The sequence below is a fragment of the Magnolia sinica genome, chromosome 3 (genome assembly GCF_029962835.1).
Source record: "Magnolia sinica isolate HGM2019 chromosome 3, MsV1, whole genome shotgun sequence".
NCBI classification, from domain to species: domain Eukaryota; kingdom Viridiplantae; phylum Streptophyta; class Magnoliopsida; order Magnoliales; family Magnoliaceae; genus Magnolia; species Magnolia sinica.
In genome coordinates this window covers 75,336,075-75,354,307 of record NC_080575.1, presented here as the reverse complement: position 1 = coordinate 75,354,307, position 18,233 = coordinate 75,336,075, and the positions used below count along the sequence as shown (strand labels likewise).

The 18,233-nt window shown below is 46.2% G+C and overlaps 1 protein-coding gene across 1 annotated transcript; it reads left to right on the top strand.

Moving 5' to 3' along the window:
• The first annotated feature begins 384 nt into the window (after nucleotides 1-384).
• Nucleotides 385-16,523, top strand: LOC131238929 (extensin-2-like). The gene is made up of 6 exons (XM_058236511.1): nucleotides 385-1,492; nucleotides 1,597-2,982; nucleotides 3,290-3,377; nucleotides 3,463-3,520; nucleotides 10,595-10,782; nucleotides 16,175-16,523. Exons 1-6 carry the CDS (start codon nucleotides 385-387, stop codon nucleotides 16,521-16,523), a joined length of 3,177 nt encoding a protein of 1,058 aa, XP_058092494.1.
• Nucleotides 16,524-18,233: the final 1,710 nt, after the last annotated feature.

Sequence of the window (18,233 nt, the reverse complement as noted above, 5' to 3'; positions counted from 1 at the left end):
GCTCACAAAGAGTCCGTGCATTAATCCTACCACTGAGAGGTGAACATGACCTCCAGCTACTTGGAGAGGATTCGCGGAATTCTCACAAGTATTTCAAAGAACTAATTTTCAAACGCAGAAATATAATCCAGCTTGTAAAACCTATTACTACAATAAAATAGAGAAATTGATAAAAATAAAAAATAAAATAAAAAGCCCACTTGAATGAAGCTCATGTGACAGCTAAACCTTGTGCTATAAATACGTCCTCAAGAAGGACATTAAAGAACCATCTCTTTCCCTCTCCTTCTTGGAGTTATCTTCTCCCCCTCACAAATATCAGATATTTTGGTATTGCTCCTCACGGAAGAAATTGGCCATAGGTGGGGAATTTTCAGCCATCTGATGAATCTCCGGTTCGGCGGCTCCACATGGGGTCGTCAATGGCCTCAAATTCTACTAGCTTTGGCCTTACTTTTCATATCTAATAAAGTAGCATCGGTTTCAGGTGATTTGTACATGCACACACCATCTACACCTCCATATGTGTACAACTCACCCCCACCACCGCCGGCATATTACTACAAGTCTCCACCACCACCATCTCCATCACCTCCACAGCCTTATTACTACAAATCGCCACCACCGCCATCTCCATCTCCTCCTCCTCTCTACTATTATAAGTCTCCACCACCACCATCACCTTCACCGCCTCCACCATATTACTACAAGTCTCCACCGCCACCTTCCCCATCTCCTCCACCACCATATTACTACATATCTCCACCACCACCTTCCCCATCTCCTCCACCACCGTATTACTACAAATCTCCACCGCCACCTTTCCCATCTCCTCCACCACCTTATCATTACAAATCACCACCCCCACCATCGCCATCTCCACCACCACCTTACTTCTATAAGTCACCACCACCACCATCACCATCTCCGCCACCACCTTATTACTACAAATCTCCACCGCCACCATCTCCATCTCCAGCACCAGCATACTACTACAAATCCCCACCACCTCCTTCTCCATCGCCTCCACCAACATACTACTACAAATCTCCACCGCCACCATCACCGTATCCACCACCACCTTACTATTACAAATCTCCTCCTCCACCTTCACCATCTCCACCACCACCTTCTCCGTCACCTCCTCCTCCGTACTACTACAAATCTCCGCCTCCACCATCACCATCTCCACCACCGTCATACTACTACAAGTCTCCTCCACCACCATCACCATCTCCTCCACCGCCTTACTACTACAAATCTCCCCCACCACCATCACTATCTCCTCCACCTCCCTACTACTACAAATCACCGCCACCACCTTCACCATTGTCCCCACCACCTTACTATTACAAATCAGCACCAGCACCAATGCCAATTCCTCACCCTTATGACCACTCACTGGTTTTGAAGGTGGTCGGAAAGGTGTACTGCTACAGATGCTATGATTGGGGATATCCGATCAAATCCCATGCCAAGAAACACCTACAAGGTAAGAATTTTCAACAAAGAAATCATTATTTAATTCAATTGAATTTGAAATATCCAGCTAAAATTTCTAACATTACACCTTTATATATTATTATAAATGGGCAGGTGTGGTTGTGAAAATTACATGCAAGGCTGGCCAAAAGGAGATGGTAGCCTATGGGAAGACAAAGATCAATGGAAAATACAGTATTATTATTGAAGGTCATGACTATAAAAAATGGGGAGCCAAAGGGTGCAAGGCAATGCTTCACATGCCTGCAAAGGGCTCTATGTGCAACATCCCTACTAACCTTCACAATGGAAAGAATGGAGCCATGCTCAAATTGAAATCCAAGACCTATGAAGAAGTTGTCCTCCAAGCCAAGGCCTTTGCCTATGCACCCAAGTCCCCTTCAAAGGAGTGTGAAAAGCCCCACCCAAAACCACATGTCTACCAATACAAATCCCCACCACCCCCAGCACCCAAATACTACTACAAATCGCCCCCACCTCCATCCCGAACTTACTACTACAAGTCTCCCCCACCACCATCGCCATCTCCCCCACCATACTACTACAAGTCCCCACCTCCACCATCACTATCTCCTCCTCCTCCATACTACCACAAGTCGCCCCCACCACCATCACCTTCCCCACCTCCTCCCTACTACTACAAGTCTCCACCGCCACCATCACCTTCCCCACCATCTCCCTACTACTACAAGTCTCCACAGCCACCATCACCTTCCCCACCACCTCCCTACTACTACAAGTCACCACCGCTGCCATCACCATCTCCACCACCTCCTTACCACTACAAATCACCGCCACCACCATCCCCATCTCCTCCTCCTCCCTACTACTATAAGTCCCTACCTCCACCATTCCCATCTCCTCCTCCTCCTCCCTACTACTACAAATCCCCACCACCACCAACATTGTCTCCACCTCCTCCCTACTATTTCAAGTCCCCACCACCTCCATCTCCATCTCCCCCGCTTCCCTACTACTACAAATACCTACCACCACCATCACCATCTCCACCTCCTCCTTACTACTACAAGTCCCCGCCGCCTCCATCTCCATCTCCCCCGCCTCCCTACTACTACAAGTCTCCACCCCCTCCCTCACCTTGTCCACCACCTCTATATTACTATAAGTCTCCACCCCCTCCATCACCATCTCCTCCACTCCCCTACTACTACAAATCCCCTCCCCCACCATCTCCATCGCCTCCTCCCTACTACTACAAATCCCCTCCCCCACCATTGCCATCACCTCCTCCTCCATACTACTACAAATCACCACCACCACCATCGCCATCTCCTCCACCTCCATACTACTACAAATCACCACCCCCACCATCACCATCTCCTCCACCTCCATACTATTACAAATCACCACCCCCACCATCACCATCTCCTCCACCTCCATACTACTACAAGTCTCCACCACCACCATCTCCATCCCCACCTCCTCCATACATCTATACGTCCCCGCCACCTCCTACTCACTACTAAGCATGTACCACTCCATATCTTCACCTCCTCAATCATGTAAGTATTAATGGAACTTAACTAATACATTCAATTCGCCAATCCTCTTTTTTGTCTCAACTAATAAAATCAGGCAATTAAACTTAATGTTTTGCAATAGAAGAATCAAACCCAATCTTCTTATGCTGTAACAATGCTGCTTTGCAGGTTTGAAGATGAATAATGAGATAAGGGAATGGTCCAAGAGAAAGAGGTTCTTTTTTGAAGGGCCGTGGACAATTGGTAATAAGGGTTTTTACCATACCATAACGAGATTGAAACCACCCCCCCCCCCCCTCCCTTTTTTTTTCTCTTGAACTTGTTTTTCTTCGTACTAATGGGGCATTTATTTGTAAAGCTTTCTAGTGCTATGTGAACTAATTTGCAAAAAAGAATGGATTTCATGTCTCTATTTCCTGGTTTATATGAGCTTTTTTAACCTTTGCTTTTAATATAGGTATTTGATCTCGCAGCAACACCATGCAAGGCTATGCAATGTTACTTCATGGGTGCAGGTGAATCGTGACAAAAAAAACTATGATAATTCGGTAAATTGTGATGGCCAATACTTGTGTACTTAGAAATTGCACATATGCATGCATGTAATCGGACCGAAATCCTCTACAACACCTATTCTGTAGAGTGGGTCAAACACCTAAGCTCAATACATGCCACAATATTGTATATATGAGTGTTGATTGAGTGCCTTCAATAAGGTGCAAATGCAAGGTTCTCGATGGATTGACAGTAACTTTGATTGGATTGAGAAAATCTCAAAATTTTTAGTTTGGTCTCTAGACACTTATGGGCATGTTCGATTGATCGAACATATGGCATTCATCGATTAGAGATCATTGATCAGAATCAACTGATCGATGGTTCAATCCACGGTCTGCGTCGGTTTTGCATAAGTGCACGGTTTTGTTTCTAATTTTGTACGTGGGTTCTATATAGCCTTGTTAATTAGGGATTAAGGTTAAGAATCACTTTTTCCTAGAGAGAGAGCTAGAGTTTTGAAAGGAAATTCGCTCGTAAAGCAAGGGTTTTGAATTTGTAAGTTGTTTATCTCTTATAACTTTTTTACATAGTGGATTCATTGTCCCTTGGTGATGTGGTTTTTTTTTTCCTCAAGGGTTTTTTCATATAAAAACTCCATGTTCTCTGTGATTGCTCGAATTTTTCATTTCTCTACTACGTGTTTGATTTATTCTAAGGTTGCATTTGCGCCTAACATGTGGCGGTTGCACATGATAAGTGGTGTCAGAACATAGGCTTTACAGTGGGTTGTTTACAATGAATCTGAGACATGGGATTGAATGGATCAAATGTGAAGTTTGAGATGGAGGGATTTGCAGGTAAAAACAACTTTGAATTATGGAGGTTGAAGATGAAAGCATTCCTAATTCAACAAGAGGTGTCGTAGACACTCCTTGGTAAAGTGAAACGTCCCGAATCAATGAAAGAAGAGGATTGAAATGAACTTGATCAGAGGGGAATTAACATAATTCATTTGTTCTTGGCCGAGAAAGTCCTTTATAATATCATCAATAAGATGACTATCGCAGACCTATGTGCAAAGTTGGAGACCATCTACATGATGAAGTTGCTCTCCAATAGTCTATATCTAAAAAAACAGTTGTACACTCTGAAGATGCCAAAAGGGTCAGATATCTTTAAACACATCAACGTCTTTAACAAACTAGTTTGCAAACTGACAAGTGTGGAGGTGAAGATCAATTAAGAAGATAAAGCATTAATCTTATTGATGTCCTTTCCAGATTCATACGAGAATGTGGTGGATACTCTGTGACATTGTATGGATACCATGGACCTTTATACCATTATCTTGGCCCTTCAGTCAAAGCAAAAAAGAATGAATAATTATGGAAAATATACTTCTACATGATCACTGGTTGCTAAAGGGAGATCATCTTAGCAAAAGAATGGAAGTCATTATTGTCACGCCCCAAACTCAGAAATCGAGCTCACAAAATTTTCGATCGCCGAATCCGGCGCCGTCAGCCTCCATAGTATCCCATTCTCCGCTCCAGGCACACATATATCAGGTTACGATCCTGTGATCCTATAAAGAAGATTTTTAACATAAATTTGATTCGTAATAAGCATAATTATAAGCATAACCCACGAACAATAATGAGAACACCATTACAAAAATCTATTATGATCAAGACTTGAGTATAATGTGCATAAAGGAAAATATAATAATAATAATGACAAAACTACAGAAGCTCTGTGGCACGCTCACGCTCCTGCTCCTGCTCACCTACGGCCTAGCGTCACCTGCACGCAACGGTCGTGCATAAGCTTATAGAAAGCTTAGAGGGTGGTTAAAGTATGTGCGCATGGTAGAAATGTAAGTATGCAATATTAGAGTAATGCGAAAATGCTGGTAAGTCCATGAATGCTATCAGTCATACTAAGGCTATGCGATACAAGACATGAATGCTATCGGTCATACCAAGGCTATGCCATGCAAGGCCTATAGGGTCAATGTCTTATGCGAGGTGCAACTCAAGCATACCAAATCTCATCTGAATCCTCATATCAATACAGTTTATCTCTGGAATATATATATCACCGGGGTCTAATACAATATACACCAAATCGGCGCCCACTGGATATGCAATTATGCAAGTGGAAGAGACCTCATTATCCATCTACCAATATCAACCTGGCACGTCGATAGCGGACCCATTTATGAGCTGGTCAAACTCAGCCTAGCTATGCCTTCTACCCTTGGGCGGATAAGGCCACGCCCCCTTCTAACCCACCACGAAATAGTGGGAAATGCGACCTACTGGTATACGGCCCTCGTACGCTCATGTATCCCCTCGGTCTCGATGTTGAAGTAATCCTCTGGTACCATCGGGTTTAGGCATTTTCACCCAATGACATCTATGGCGCCCCGATGCTAGTAACAATATTTTCGGTGTCCAATCCTACCATCCACGATATGCTTGTAGAGGCTATGGCCCTGATGTTGCTAGGGCGTATAGAAATCATATCACACAAATGTGAGATACATGAATCATACTATCTAGTCATGCAGTAATCCTGCGTGTACCACGCGCTCATGTGGGTAACTCCTCCTATCAGGGAGTCTCATAATAATCCACCCAATGACATATGCTATGATCAATCACTCCTCAAATCAAGCATACCTATGATGTGCATGGACATATATCGTGAAGCTCTACTAGGTATGTTATATGATGATGATATACTCTCCTCATATCAAAGATGGGCCTAGACGACCTACTCATATCAAGAATGGGCTTAACGATCATGGGGCCCAACAGTTTTGGTTAGCCCACTAAAGGGAGTGAGAATGGGCCTAACAATGGGCCCTAAGGAGAGTTACAATGTGAACATTTAACCGTCATTACTCTTACAATGTGGACATCAAACCATCATTGCTCCCAAGGCATGGCCCATCATAAACATTATTACATACATCATAGTGGAATTACACATCACATCGGTCCTCATATACATGGCTTTGGGCCTCACACAAGGGCCTCACATACATCACATTGGGCCTCACTCATGGGCCTCACATGCATCAGATTGGGCCTCATACATGGGCCTCATATACATCGCATTGGGCCACATCCCATGGGCCTCAAATATATAAAAATGGGCCACGTCCCATGGTCCTCGAATACATCACATCATGCCTCACTCATGGGCCTCATATACATCACATTGGGCTACATCACATGGGCCGCAACAATGGGCTTCATATACATCAAGTGGGACCCATCATCCTAGTTGGACTATCTACACCATTCATCTATTTTTTAAAGATCATTTTAGAGCATTACCCAAATAAGGAACCATATCGAAATATCATCTGGACCGCACCACAAATAGTGGTGGAGATAATGATTTCATCGGTCGCAATTGTACAAGTCTCGGGTCGAGTCGACTCAGATATACGAGATGTGACTTAGGGTCGCGGGAAAACATCGATTATAGGTCGTGGGTTGTTGGAATTCGACGGGAAGGATCGCGGGAGTCTGAGGAACGGTACGAACTAGGATACGAGCCTTATAGCTCTCCCCTCCTAATAAAAATTTCGTCCTCGAAATTTACATTATTGTGCAACTAGATATAACTCATAAGAAAAGAGAAAACGTAGTGTCATCATATAAAATCGGAGACAACATACAAGATGCAACATATAGTCAATCATTAAAGAGATGGGGATAACGCTCTCGAATCTTGGCCTTACACTCCCAAGACGCCTCATCAACAGAATGGTGACCCAAATGCACCTTCACTAAGGGAATGACCTTAGTCCGGAGGACCTGCTCCTTCCGATCAAGGATACGAATTGGCTGCTCAATATAAGAAGCGTCCTCACGAACCTCTAACGGCTGTCAATCAATAATAGGAACGATGTATGACCCACACTTCCTCAACATAGAGACATGGAAAATGTTGTAGACAACAAACAACTAAGATGGAAAAGGCAAGCCGATAGGACATGACAGCAACACACTCAGTGTTCTCAAAAGGTCCAATGAATCTCGGGACAAGCTTACCCTGCACTCCAAAATGAACCACACCCTTCATGAGTGAGACCTTGAGTTACACATGGTCCATAACGATAAACTCCAAGAGATGACGCGGATGATCAACAAAATTCTTCTACTAGCTCTGAGCTGTGCGCATCCTCTATGTAATGATATCGATAACCTCTGATGTCTGCTGCATAAGTTCGGAACCCAGGAGACGCTACTCTCCAACCTTAGTCCAATAACTCAGAGATCTATACAGTCTACCATATAATGCCTCAAAAGGAGTCATACCAATGGTTGCCTGATAGTTGTTGTTGAATGTGAACTTATCCAATCGTAGATGCTCATCCCAGCTACCCGCGAAGTCAAGCACGCAAGCTCTAAGCATATCCTTAAGGATCTGGTTGATCCTCTCGGTTTGCTCATCTGTCTGTGGATGATATGTGGTGCTGAGCTCCAAAGTAGACCCCATCGCTCTCTGAAAGCTCCTCCAAAACTGAGACGTGAACCTCTGGTCTCGGCCATAAATGATCAAGACTGGAACGTCGTGTAGTCTCACAATTTCATCGATGAATAACCTCGCAAGCTAGTCCAAAGTTCAGGTCATACGAATCGCAAGAAAATGTGCCGACTTCATCAGACAATCGATGACAACCCAGATGACGTTGTGACCACGCTGAGTCCTTGGTAAGCCCATGATAAAATCGGTGGATACGTGCTCCCACTTCCACGTCAGGACGCTCAATGGCTGCAATGGACCAGGGGGTCTCTGATGATCGGCCTTGATACGGTGGCAAGTTTCACACTTGGCCAACAAACTGGCTATTTGGCGCTTTATCCCTACCTAAAAATTCTGACGCCTCATATCTCGATACATCTTCGTGGAGCCCAAGTGGATAGTAAATCTCGATTGATGTGCCTCGGTCATCAGATCTCTACACAACTCTAGAATGTCTAGAACACACAATTGACCTCTGAAATGAAGTTGAACATCATAACCAATCTGCCAATCTGACTGCTCCTCGGATGCTACCTCTACCCGATAACTCTGCAATGACTCATTTACCTGTTGAGCCTCGATCACCCTTGCAACAATGGAGGGTTAAATCGACATGCTCGATAACTGCACAATAGAAGACTGCAAGCCGATGTCAAAGTCAAACGCTGACACATCCTCAAGCATTTTCCACTCCTAATTCATCATGTGCACCACCAGGCCTCATGGCTAACGGCTAAGGGTATCTGCCATCATGTTCTCCTTGCCCGGGTGGTACCTAAGATCAAAATCATAATCCTTCAGGAGCTCCATCCAACGTCTCTACCTCATGTTCATCTTGGAATAAGAGAACCGATACTTCAAGCTCTTGTGGTTAGAGATGAGCTCGAACCTGACCCCAAAAAGATAGTACTTCCACACCTTCAGTGCGAAGACAACTGCTGCCAACTCTAAATCATGTGTGGGGTAGTTCATATCATGGACCTTGAGCTAGTAAGACGTATAAGCTACCAGCTTCCTGTGCTGCATCAGGATAACACCCAAACCAATACGCAAAGCATCAGTAAATACAACAAATCCATCACTCCTAGAGGGAAGAGTGAGGATAGGAGTGGATGTGAGGTGGTCTTTCAACTGCACAAATTCTTGCTCACAACATCACTCTACACAAACTTTGTGCCCTTCCGGGTCAACCTAGTCAACGGTGCTGCAATACGGGAGAATCCCTTGATAAATCATCGATAATATCCCACCAAACTAAGAAAACTGCGGATCTTTGACGCGTTCATGGGCTGGCCCCACTAACGCACTGTATCAACCTTCGGGGGGTCAACTGTGACACCCTCCCTCGTCACCACATGACCGAGGAACTTCACTTCCTCCTACCAAAGCTCACACTTCTCCATCTTCGCATATAGCTGGTGGACACGGAGGGTCTGCAACGTAATCCTTAGATGCTGCTCATGGTCCTCGTGGGTCCTCGAATAAATCAGAATATCGTCGATGAAGATCACAATAAATTGATTGAGATAAGGACGGAAGTCCTCGTTCATCAACTACATGAAGATCACAGGCGCATTGGTCAATCTAAAGGACATGACCTAAAACTCAAAGTGACTATAGCATGTCCTGAAAGCTATCTTCAGAATATCCTCCTCCTAGACCTAATTCTGATGATAACCAGAACGTAGGTTAATCTTAAAAAAGAACTGTGTACCCTATAGCTGATCAAATAAATCATATATCCTTGGGAGAGAATAGTTGTTCTTGATTATGACCTAGTTGAGCTCGCACCAATCCACGAAGAACCTCAACGAGCCATCCTTCTTCCTGATGAAGAGTACTGGTGTTCCCTATGGTGAATTGCTTGGGTGAATGAAGCCCAGCTCACACAACTCGTCCAACTGCTACTGCAGCTCCCGTAACTCTATCAGTGCTATACGATACAGGGGCTTCGAGATAGGCACAGTACCAGGCATAAGATCATTCTAAAACTCAATATACCGATGCGTCAGCAATCCTGGAATCTTTTGAAATATATCTAAAAAATTACAAACCACTGGCAACTGATCACGCTGACCGCTACGGGCTCCTCTACAGCACACGACATCAAACAAGACAACGACTCTCATGTGGGCTCAACTACAAACTGGAACTATGGCACGTCAGGTATATAGAACGTGACTGTCCTCCCGGAGAAGTCCAATATGGTGTGATACTCAGCAAGCCAATCCATGCCCAGGATGACATTAAACTAGGACATCGGCAACACAAATAGATCAGTAGGCAAAAATATATCACCAACCAAAACAGGGCAAGACAAGTAAAATTGACTCAACACTATGGTCTTCCCTAAGGGAGTCGATACTGACAAGCCCTCACGAGCAGACTCTAATGGCAAACTGTCGATCGACAGAAATCTTCGGCCATAAAGGAATACGATGTACCAGAATGAAACAATACATGTGTAATGCATACAGATATAGGGAGGGTACCCTCGACGACCCCTTAGGATGACTAAGGGTCCTGCTGAGCTGCATAGAACTTAGCATGAGCCGGCTGGGGAGGTGTCCGTCCCCTCTGAGGGTGCTGCTGTTACTGCCGCTACTGTGGCAGCCTATATTGTTGTCTCGGCTGCGACTAGGGCCTCTGCGATGGAGGTAGCTGTGGTCGTTGCTATTGAGGTGCTCTCGGCTGCTGCTGGTGGGGGTGGGGGCACTCATGCCTACGGTGCCTTGTCCTATCACATCCAAAATAGGTCCTTGTAAACGGCCTCTGGGGTGATATTAGAGGTGCTGTTGGTTCTCTGGCGGATGGGGGCTCTTGTCCCTCTGTGATCGTCAAAGATGCTAGGAGCTACCGGAGGGGGCCTGCCTCTCCCGGTCTCTCCTCTGATCACGGTCACTCTGCGCGTTGGCCTACTCAGCCTCGTAGATCTGGGCCCTCCATACCACTTCCTTAAAAGTCAGGAGCTCATGCCTAATAATGCGGCTTCGGAGACCATAACGCCAGTAGTTCTCAAAATGGTGAGCCTTCCTCCCCTCATCATCTACCAAGTACGGCGTAAATCTAGACATCGCTATAAAATAAGTCGCATATTGAGCCACCATCATATCCCCCCTACACAAGAGTCTCGAACTCTAGCGCACGCTGTCGTCAAATGTGGTCAGAAAAATACTGCCGGTCTAATCGGTTTATGAAATCCTCCCATATCCAGACGAAATCAGGCCATACAGAACTGGTAATGGAGATCCACCATTGCTCGGCCTCAACTTGGAGAAGAAATACAGCTAACCGAACCCGCTGCTGGGTCGTATATCTCATCATATAAAAAATCTTCTCCACCTCCTAGTGCCATCTCTCGGCTGCTGTCGAGTCTGGCTCGCCCTTAAAGTGCGGGGGATCGAGCTGTCGGAAGTCTCGAAGAAGGGTACTCACGCACTCCTGCTCTGCATGGGCTAGCGTAACACGGGGTGCCTGCCTTGTCCCTATAGGGCGGCTGTCACTGCCTGGAACATCTGCTGTAGCTAGGTTGCAGTCATGGGTATGGTCGGATTCACACCGGTCTTGGGTAGGGGAACGACATCCTCATGCTGGGTAGTAGGAATCTCCGGTGGTGGAGTGAGAGTCGCAAGTGGTAGAGCAAGAGTCACAAGTGGTAGAGCGAGAGTCTCTCTGGTCGCTCTCATGTGCGGCATGTCCTATAGGAAAGAATAAAGGCCCCTATCAACCTTGAGAACTTTCGAAGGCACGGACATTAGGGAACTAAACCAAAAGGTTACATGTAAGGCCCGTATCTTAGTCCGTACCGTTCCGTTGGCTTTCGCGGTCCTTCCGGGTGAATTCTGTAATCCTTAACCCGTATCCAACATTTACGTACGATCCTAAGCCAGGTCCCGCATACCGAAGTCGGCTTGAACCAGAAATGTATCATAGCGACCGCGCTGTCGCCGCGGTTCCAACGCCGCGACTCGCGCACCGAACAGATGCTCAGGCTAGGAGATGTGGGCCAGCATTTGTTCCGAAGAAACATCGCGCGTTGTGAATTTTGACGGAATCTTTACAGCATATCCCATCAATCAATCAATCAATCAATGTCAAGTACAACCATACCCCTAAGTACAACACCCATCCCTCCTTTCCCATAAGTCAACTCTCTCTCTCCCCTCACAATTCCCCTTTACAAAAATTTCAACCACAACCATACCTCTTTTACAAAATTTTCAAACAAACCCATCACTCCATCACCTCTTATCATTCCCATCACCTCACTCTCTCTCTCATTTCTCAAATCTCCCAAGCAACCTAAACTCCATACGTCCAAGCTCCTCACTCCCAACTCTAAGTGTGGCCCACTCTTCCCACCTTCTCATCTTCTATCTTAACCTTTCAATCATCATCTACCACCATCAAAACCCCATCAACCTCCATCTAAAGGCAAGTTAAGGAGCATAGGAGCCTATGAGAGCAAGGAGGAGGCCTAGAGGTGGGTGATCCACTGTTAATTCTTATTTTAGGGCCCACTTGTTGGTGGGACCCATTTTGATGTATGTGATGTATCCGTGAGGGGCCCATAGTGGTGGGGTCCCTCTATCACCGTCTCTCTCTCTATCACTTTTTGTATGATGTCTTGTGGCCACCACGGTGCAAAACGATCTTGACCGTCAGATCGTGAGGCCCACCTTGCAACGGGTCCATTGGACGACCAAGATGAAGGAAAAACACAAGCATCAGATTGATCCAAATTAGGTGGGCCACGTTCATGTGAGACCCACCTTTACTAAAATGTGGGCCACGTTCATGTGGGGCCCACCATGATGCTGAGTATATCCATGCTGTCCAGCATCTCTGGACGCTGACGTGAGGCAGGGGTGGCTAACATGGAGTGCGTGTACTGACATGGGTGAGTACTAACAAGATAACAAAAATAATAATATAATATTATATTGCACTTTTAGGGTGGGCTACTCATATAGGCCCCACCTTGATGTACAAGTTTAATCCATGCTGTCCATTCCATTCCTCAGCTCATTTTAGGCGTTGAGCTGAAAAATGAAGCCAATTTGATTATCTGGCGGGCCATAGTATTGAAAATAGTGGTTCTTACCATTAAAATGCACTTTGAAGTCTTTTATACGCCAAAATACTTTGGATATTGGGCTTATTTAGCCTATAATGAGCCGTAGGATTCAATGGTTGGAGTGGATCTGCCTGATGAGGGCCCCACCTAGGAAATTCTCCAGAAAAATGTTTTTTTTTAAATACCACAGCAGCAGCGTCTACTGCTGCCGCTAACAGCCCAAGGATGCCAGCAGCGTCCTGCTGCGTGGGCGTTAGAGGCAGGGACCGTGGGCCCCACCATGTTGTGTACTGAACATCAACACTGTGCATTAGATGGCCCCCTTTCAAACGGTGGGCCCACCTTAAATTAGCCATGTAAGTGAACTCAGGTGGCCCACATCACAGGGGACAGTGTGCTTGAATGTCTGCCATTGAAACTCCTGTTGGGTGTCCTGAAGTTTGGGACCATTATGAAATTTATTTTTCCTCTGCATCCAGGTCTGCGTGACCTTATTAACAGATTGGCTAGAAAATTAACGTTATGGTGGGCCCCACGTGGGACCCATTGATGTATGTATGTATAACCACACCGTCCACACCACTGGACGAGTGGGATCCACCATAAATGTATGCGCTTTATCCATCCATCCATTTGGACGGTGGCAGCAGGAGCCCACCATTGATGGATGTATTTCATCCAACTGTCCACCCATTTGACGTGCTGGCCACGTGAGTTGACCCCACCATGATGTATGTATTGCTCTCATGCTGCCCATCAGTGGGCCCCATTACGTCAGCAGTCCTATGGGCCCGCTACTGTATGTGTTGTATCTAAACTGCCCATCCATTTGGCAACGCCTCGTCCCACTGCTTGAGACTAAAAATAAGGCCGATCTTATATCAAGTGGACTACCCTACAGAAAACAGTGGTGTTGAATGCCCACCCTTGAAATCCCTTTAGGTTACAGAAGTTTTGATTCATTATAATATTTGTTTTCCTTCCCTGTTTAGGTCCTTGTGACCTTATGAACAATATGGATGGAAAATAAGTACTATGGTGGGCCCACTAGAAATTTAACCGTGGAAATCATTACCACCACTGCCATTCGTGGTATGGTCCAGATTATCCTTTGGATATAATTCATTTTATTTCTTTCTATATATGTACTCTATAACGATCTTTACAATAGATGGATGGCCTATTGGAATTGGCCCATTTGATTGGTTTGTTCAACTCGGCCCACTGATTCGGCTTATTTAACTCGGCCCATTCAACTCGGCTCATTCGGCTTTACCCAGTTGATTCAACCCATCGTTTTAGCCCATTTGATTAGGCCCGATGTGATATATGAGGCCCGATGTTGAGGCCCACCTAGATATATATGAGGCCCATGTGATGCGGCCCATTTGATGTATTTGGAGCCCTTGGGTCGAGGCCAAATGGGATGTACGTAAGGCCCATTGCAATGTGTGGCTCCACCATGGTTTAGGTAATGATGTTCGAGTCAGGCCGTGCCTTGGGAGCAATGATGGTTTGATGCCTACATTGTAAGGATGATGTTGGTTAAATGTCTGCATTGTCACTCTCCCTAGGGCCCATTGATAAGCCCATACTTGTAGTGTGTAGGCCATCTAGGCCCATCTTCGTTATGAATAGAATTCATCATCTTGTAACATGTTTACTATAGATCCATGATTCATGCTCATACGCATCATATGTATGCTTGATATGAGGAGTGACTGATTATAGCATATGTCATCTGGCAGATTGTTTATGGGCTCCTCGATAGGTGGACTTGCCCTTCATGAGCGCGCGGTACGCGCCTGATTGTTGCATGTCTGGTAGAGTGATTCATGCACTTACATTTGTGTGATTGTGATTATTATATGTCCTAGTGACATCAGGGCCATAACCTCCATAGACATATCATGGATGGCTGGATTGGATACCAAAAATACTGTTTTTAGCATCGGGGTGCCATAAATGTCTCTGGGTGAAAATCCCTAAACCCGATGGTACCAGGGAATGACTCCAACGTTGAGACCAAGTGGATGCATGAGCGCGCGAGGGCCGTATACTAGCAGGCCGTGTCTCCCACTGTGTCGTGGTTGGTTGGAGAGAGGTGTGACCTTACCCGCCTGAGTGAGGAGGCAATTTTTAGGTTGAGTTTGACCAGCTTGAGGAAGCGGTCCGCTATTGATGAGCCGGGCCCGATATTAGCAGGCAGATAGTGAGGTCTTTTCCACTCTCCCAGTTGTGCGTCTGGATAGGGGCGGCAAGCTGGCGTGAAGTGTACTAGACCCCGGTGATTATCCAGAATGAGAATTGTATTGTTATATAATGAGGATTGGCATGCTTGAGTTGCATCTCATATCGCATGGCCGTGTTATGGCTGATAGCATTCATATCTTGCACCGCATAGCCTTGGTATGGCTGATTGCATTCATGTACTCATCACCATGATTCTACATTACTCTGACCATGCATTCTAAGCACGCTTATATTGTGCGCACACTTACACCACCCTCTAAGCTTTCTATAAGCTTATGCACGATTGATGCGTGCAGGTGACGCCAGGATGCAGCCATAGCCTTGTCGCAGTTGGAGTGTGCAGCCGAACTTTTGGAGTTTATGTTATTATCATTATCTTGTATTTTCCTTTCTTATGCATTGTACTCAAGAGTTTTTTATCATAGTGGATTTTGTAGTGGTATTCTTGTTGTTATTGTTTGTGGTTATGCTTGTTCATAATCAAAATCATATTTTAAATCCTTTTTGTAGGATCCCAGGATCGGAACCTAGTGTATAGATGCCGGGAGCCGAGAATGGGGTACTACAGAGGCTGTCGACACCAGATTCGGCGATCAAAAATTTTGTAAGCCCAGTTTCTGAGTTTGGGGCATGACAGAGTTGGTATCAGAGCATAACTTGGGAATAACCAAGAACAACATCACATGTTTGCTATAAGTCTAGGTTTTGAGTGCGTAACCTTCCGATTGAATTCCCTAACGTGTGATTCTCAAGGTTGATCGGCATCTTTATTCTTCCTATAGGACATGCCGTGTAGGAGAGTGACCCGATCGACTCCTGCTCCGCTACTTGAGGCTCCCGCTTTGCCACCTGCGGCTCCCGTTCCACCCTCAGAGATCCCTGCTCCACAGCCTGAGGATGTCATTCCTCCACCTGAGGCCGGAGCGGATCCAACCGTACTTATGAGTGCCTCTCAGTTACAACAGATGTTGCAGTCTGTGACGACTATGCTTCAGGGACAGGACAGGCGCCCAGTTGTTTCTCCAGCCCAGGCCAAGCAGGAGTTTGCGAGCGCCCTTCTTCGAGAGTTCAGACAGCTCGATCCTCCGTATTTCCAGGGTGAGCCGGATCCAACTGCAACCGAGAGATGGCGCTCCGATGTCTAGAAGATCTTCGATACTATGGTATGTACGACCCAGCAGCGAGTCCGGTTGGCTGTATTCCTTCTCCAGGATGAGGCAGAGCACTGGTGGACCTCTGTTACCCACGTTGCAGGACCTAATTATGTCTGGACATGGGAGGACTTTATCAATCGATTTGAGAAGTAGTACTTCCCTGACCACATTCGACATCAGAGAGCACTAGAGTTCGAGACTCTGGTACTGGGGGACATGACCGTAGCACAGTACGCGGCCTGTTTTGTCGCGCTATCGAGGTTCACGCCGTATTTGGTTGATGATGAGGGGTGGATGTCTTGTTGTTTCGAGAACGGCTTGCGTTACGGTCTTTGAGGCCGTGTGTTTACGCACGAGCTCCTGACTTTTCAAGCAGTAGTGCGGAGGGTTCAGATTTATAAGACAGAGTGGGCTAGCACACAGAGTGATTGAATCAGAGGAGAGGTCAGAAGATGCACGCCCCCTCTAGTAGCTCCCAGCAGCATCGACGGCCGGAGAGATACAGGAGCCACCCATCCGCTAGAGCACCAGTAGCACCGTCGATACCCCCAGCGGCACCACCTCAGAGACAGCTTTCTGATACCTACTATGGATGTGGTGGGATAGGACATCGTAAGTGGGAGTGTCCCTGACCTCAGCAGTAGCAGCTGAGAGCACCACAGCAGCCGAGAGCACCGCAGCAGCCTCCACAGCAGCAGCGACAGTAGATTCCACCACCGAGGTCCCTTAGCAGCAGCATCAGCACCAGCCTCCGAGACCTCAGTAGCAGAGGCAGCAGTTTCGAGTGCCTTAGTGACATCAGCAACAGCAGCACCCTCTAAGGGGACAAGCACCTCTAAATTCTATGCGGCTCAGTAGGACCCGCAGTCATCTGTAGGAGTCGTTGAAGGTATACTTATAGTCTCTTCATGCATCCCCCGAGTGTTATTTGATTCTGATACTTCACACTCATTCATGTCCGATTTTTGTCGATCGACTGGATTGCCGACAGAGTCTATTAGTGAGGGATTGACCGTATCAACGCCCTTTGGGAAGACTACAGTATTAGGCCATTTCTGTTCATCTTTCCCTGTTCTGGTCGATGATATCTTTTTGCCCGCTAACTTATTTGTACTGCCGACGACAGATTTCGATGTTATCTTGGGCATGGATTGACTTACCGAGTACTACGCCATCTTGGACTGTTCCGTGAGGACAGTCATGTTTTACATACCAGGCTTGCCGCAGTTTAATTTGGTTGCCGAGCCCTGAGGAGAGCCGATGTCCTGTGTCGTTGAGGAGTCTGTTATTGCTTGTATTAATCGGTTGTCGATTATCTGTGACTTCCCTGACGTGTTCCTGGAGATTCCGGGGTTACCGCCTCGTCGGCATATTGAGTTTTAGATCGATCTTGTGCCTGGTACCGCGCCTATTTCGAAGGCCCTGTATTGTATGGTACCAATGTAGTTGCTTGAACTGCAGCGACAGTTGGACGAGTTGTGAGAGTTGGGATTCATCCGTCAGAGTAGTTCTCCGTGGGGAGCACCGGTACTCTTCGTCAGGAAGAAGGATGGCTCGTTGAGGCTTTGCGTCGACTACCGCGAGCTCAACTGGGTCACGATTAAGAACAAGTACCCACTCCCGAGGATAAATGATTTGTTTGATCAGCTGCAGGGTGCATAGTTCTTTTCGAAGATTGACCTGTGTTTTGGTTATCATCAG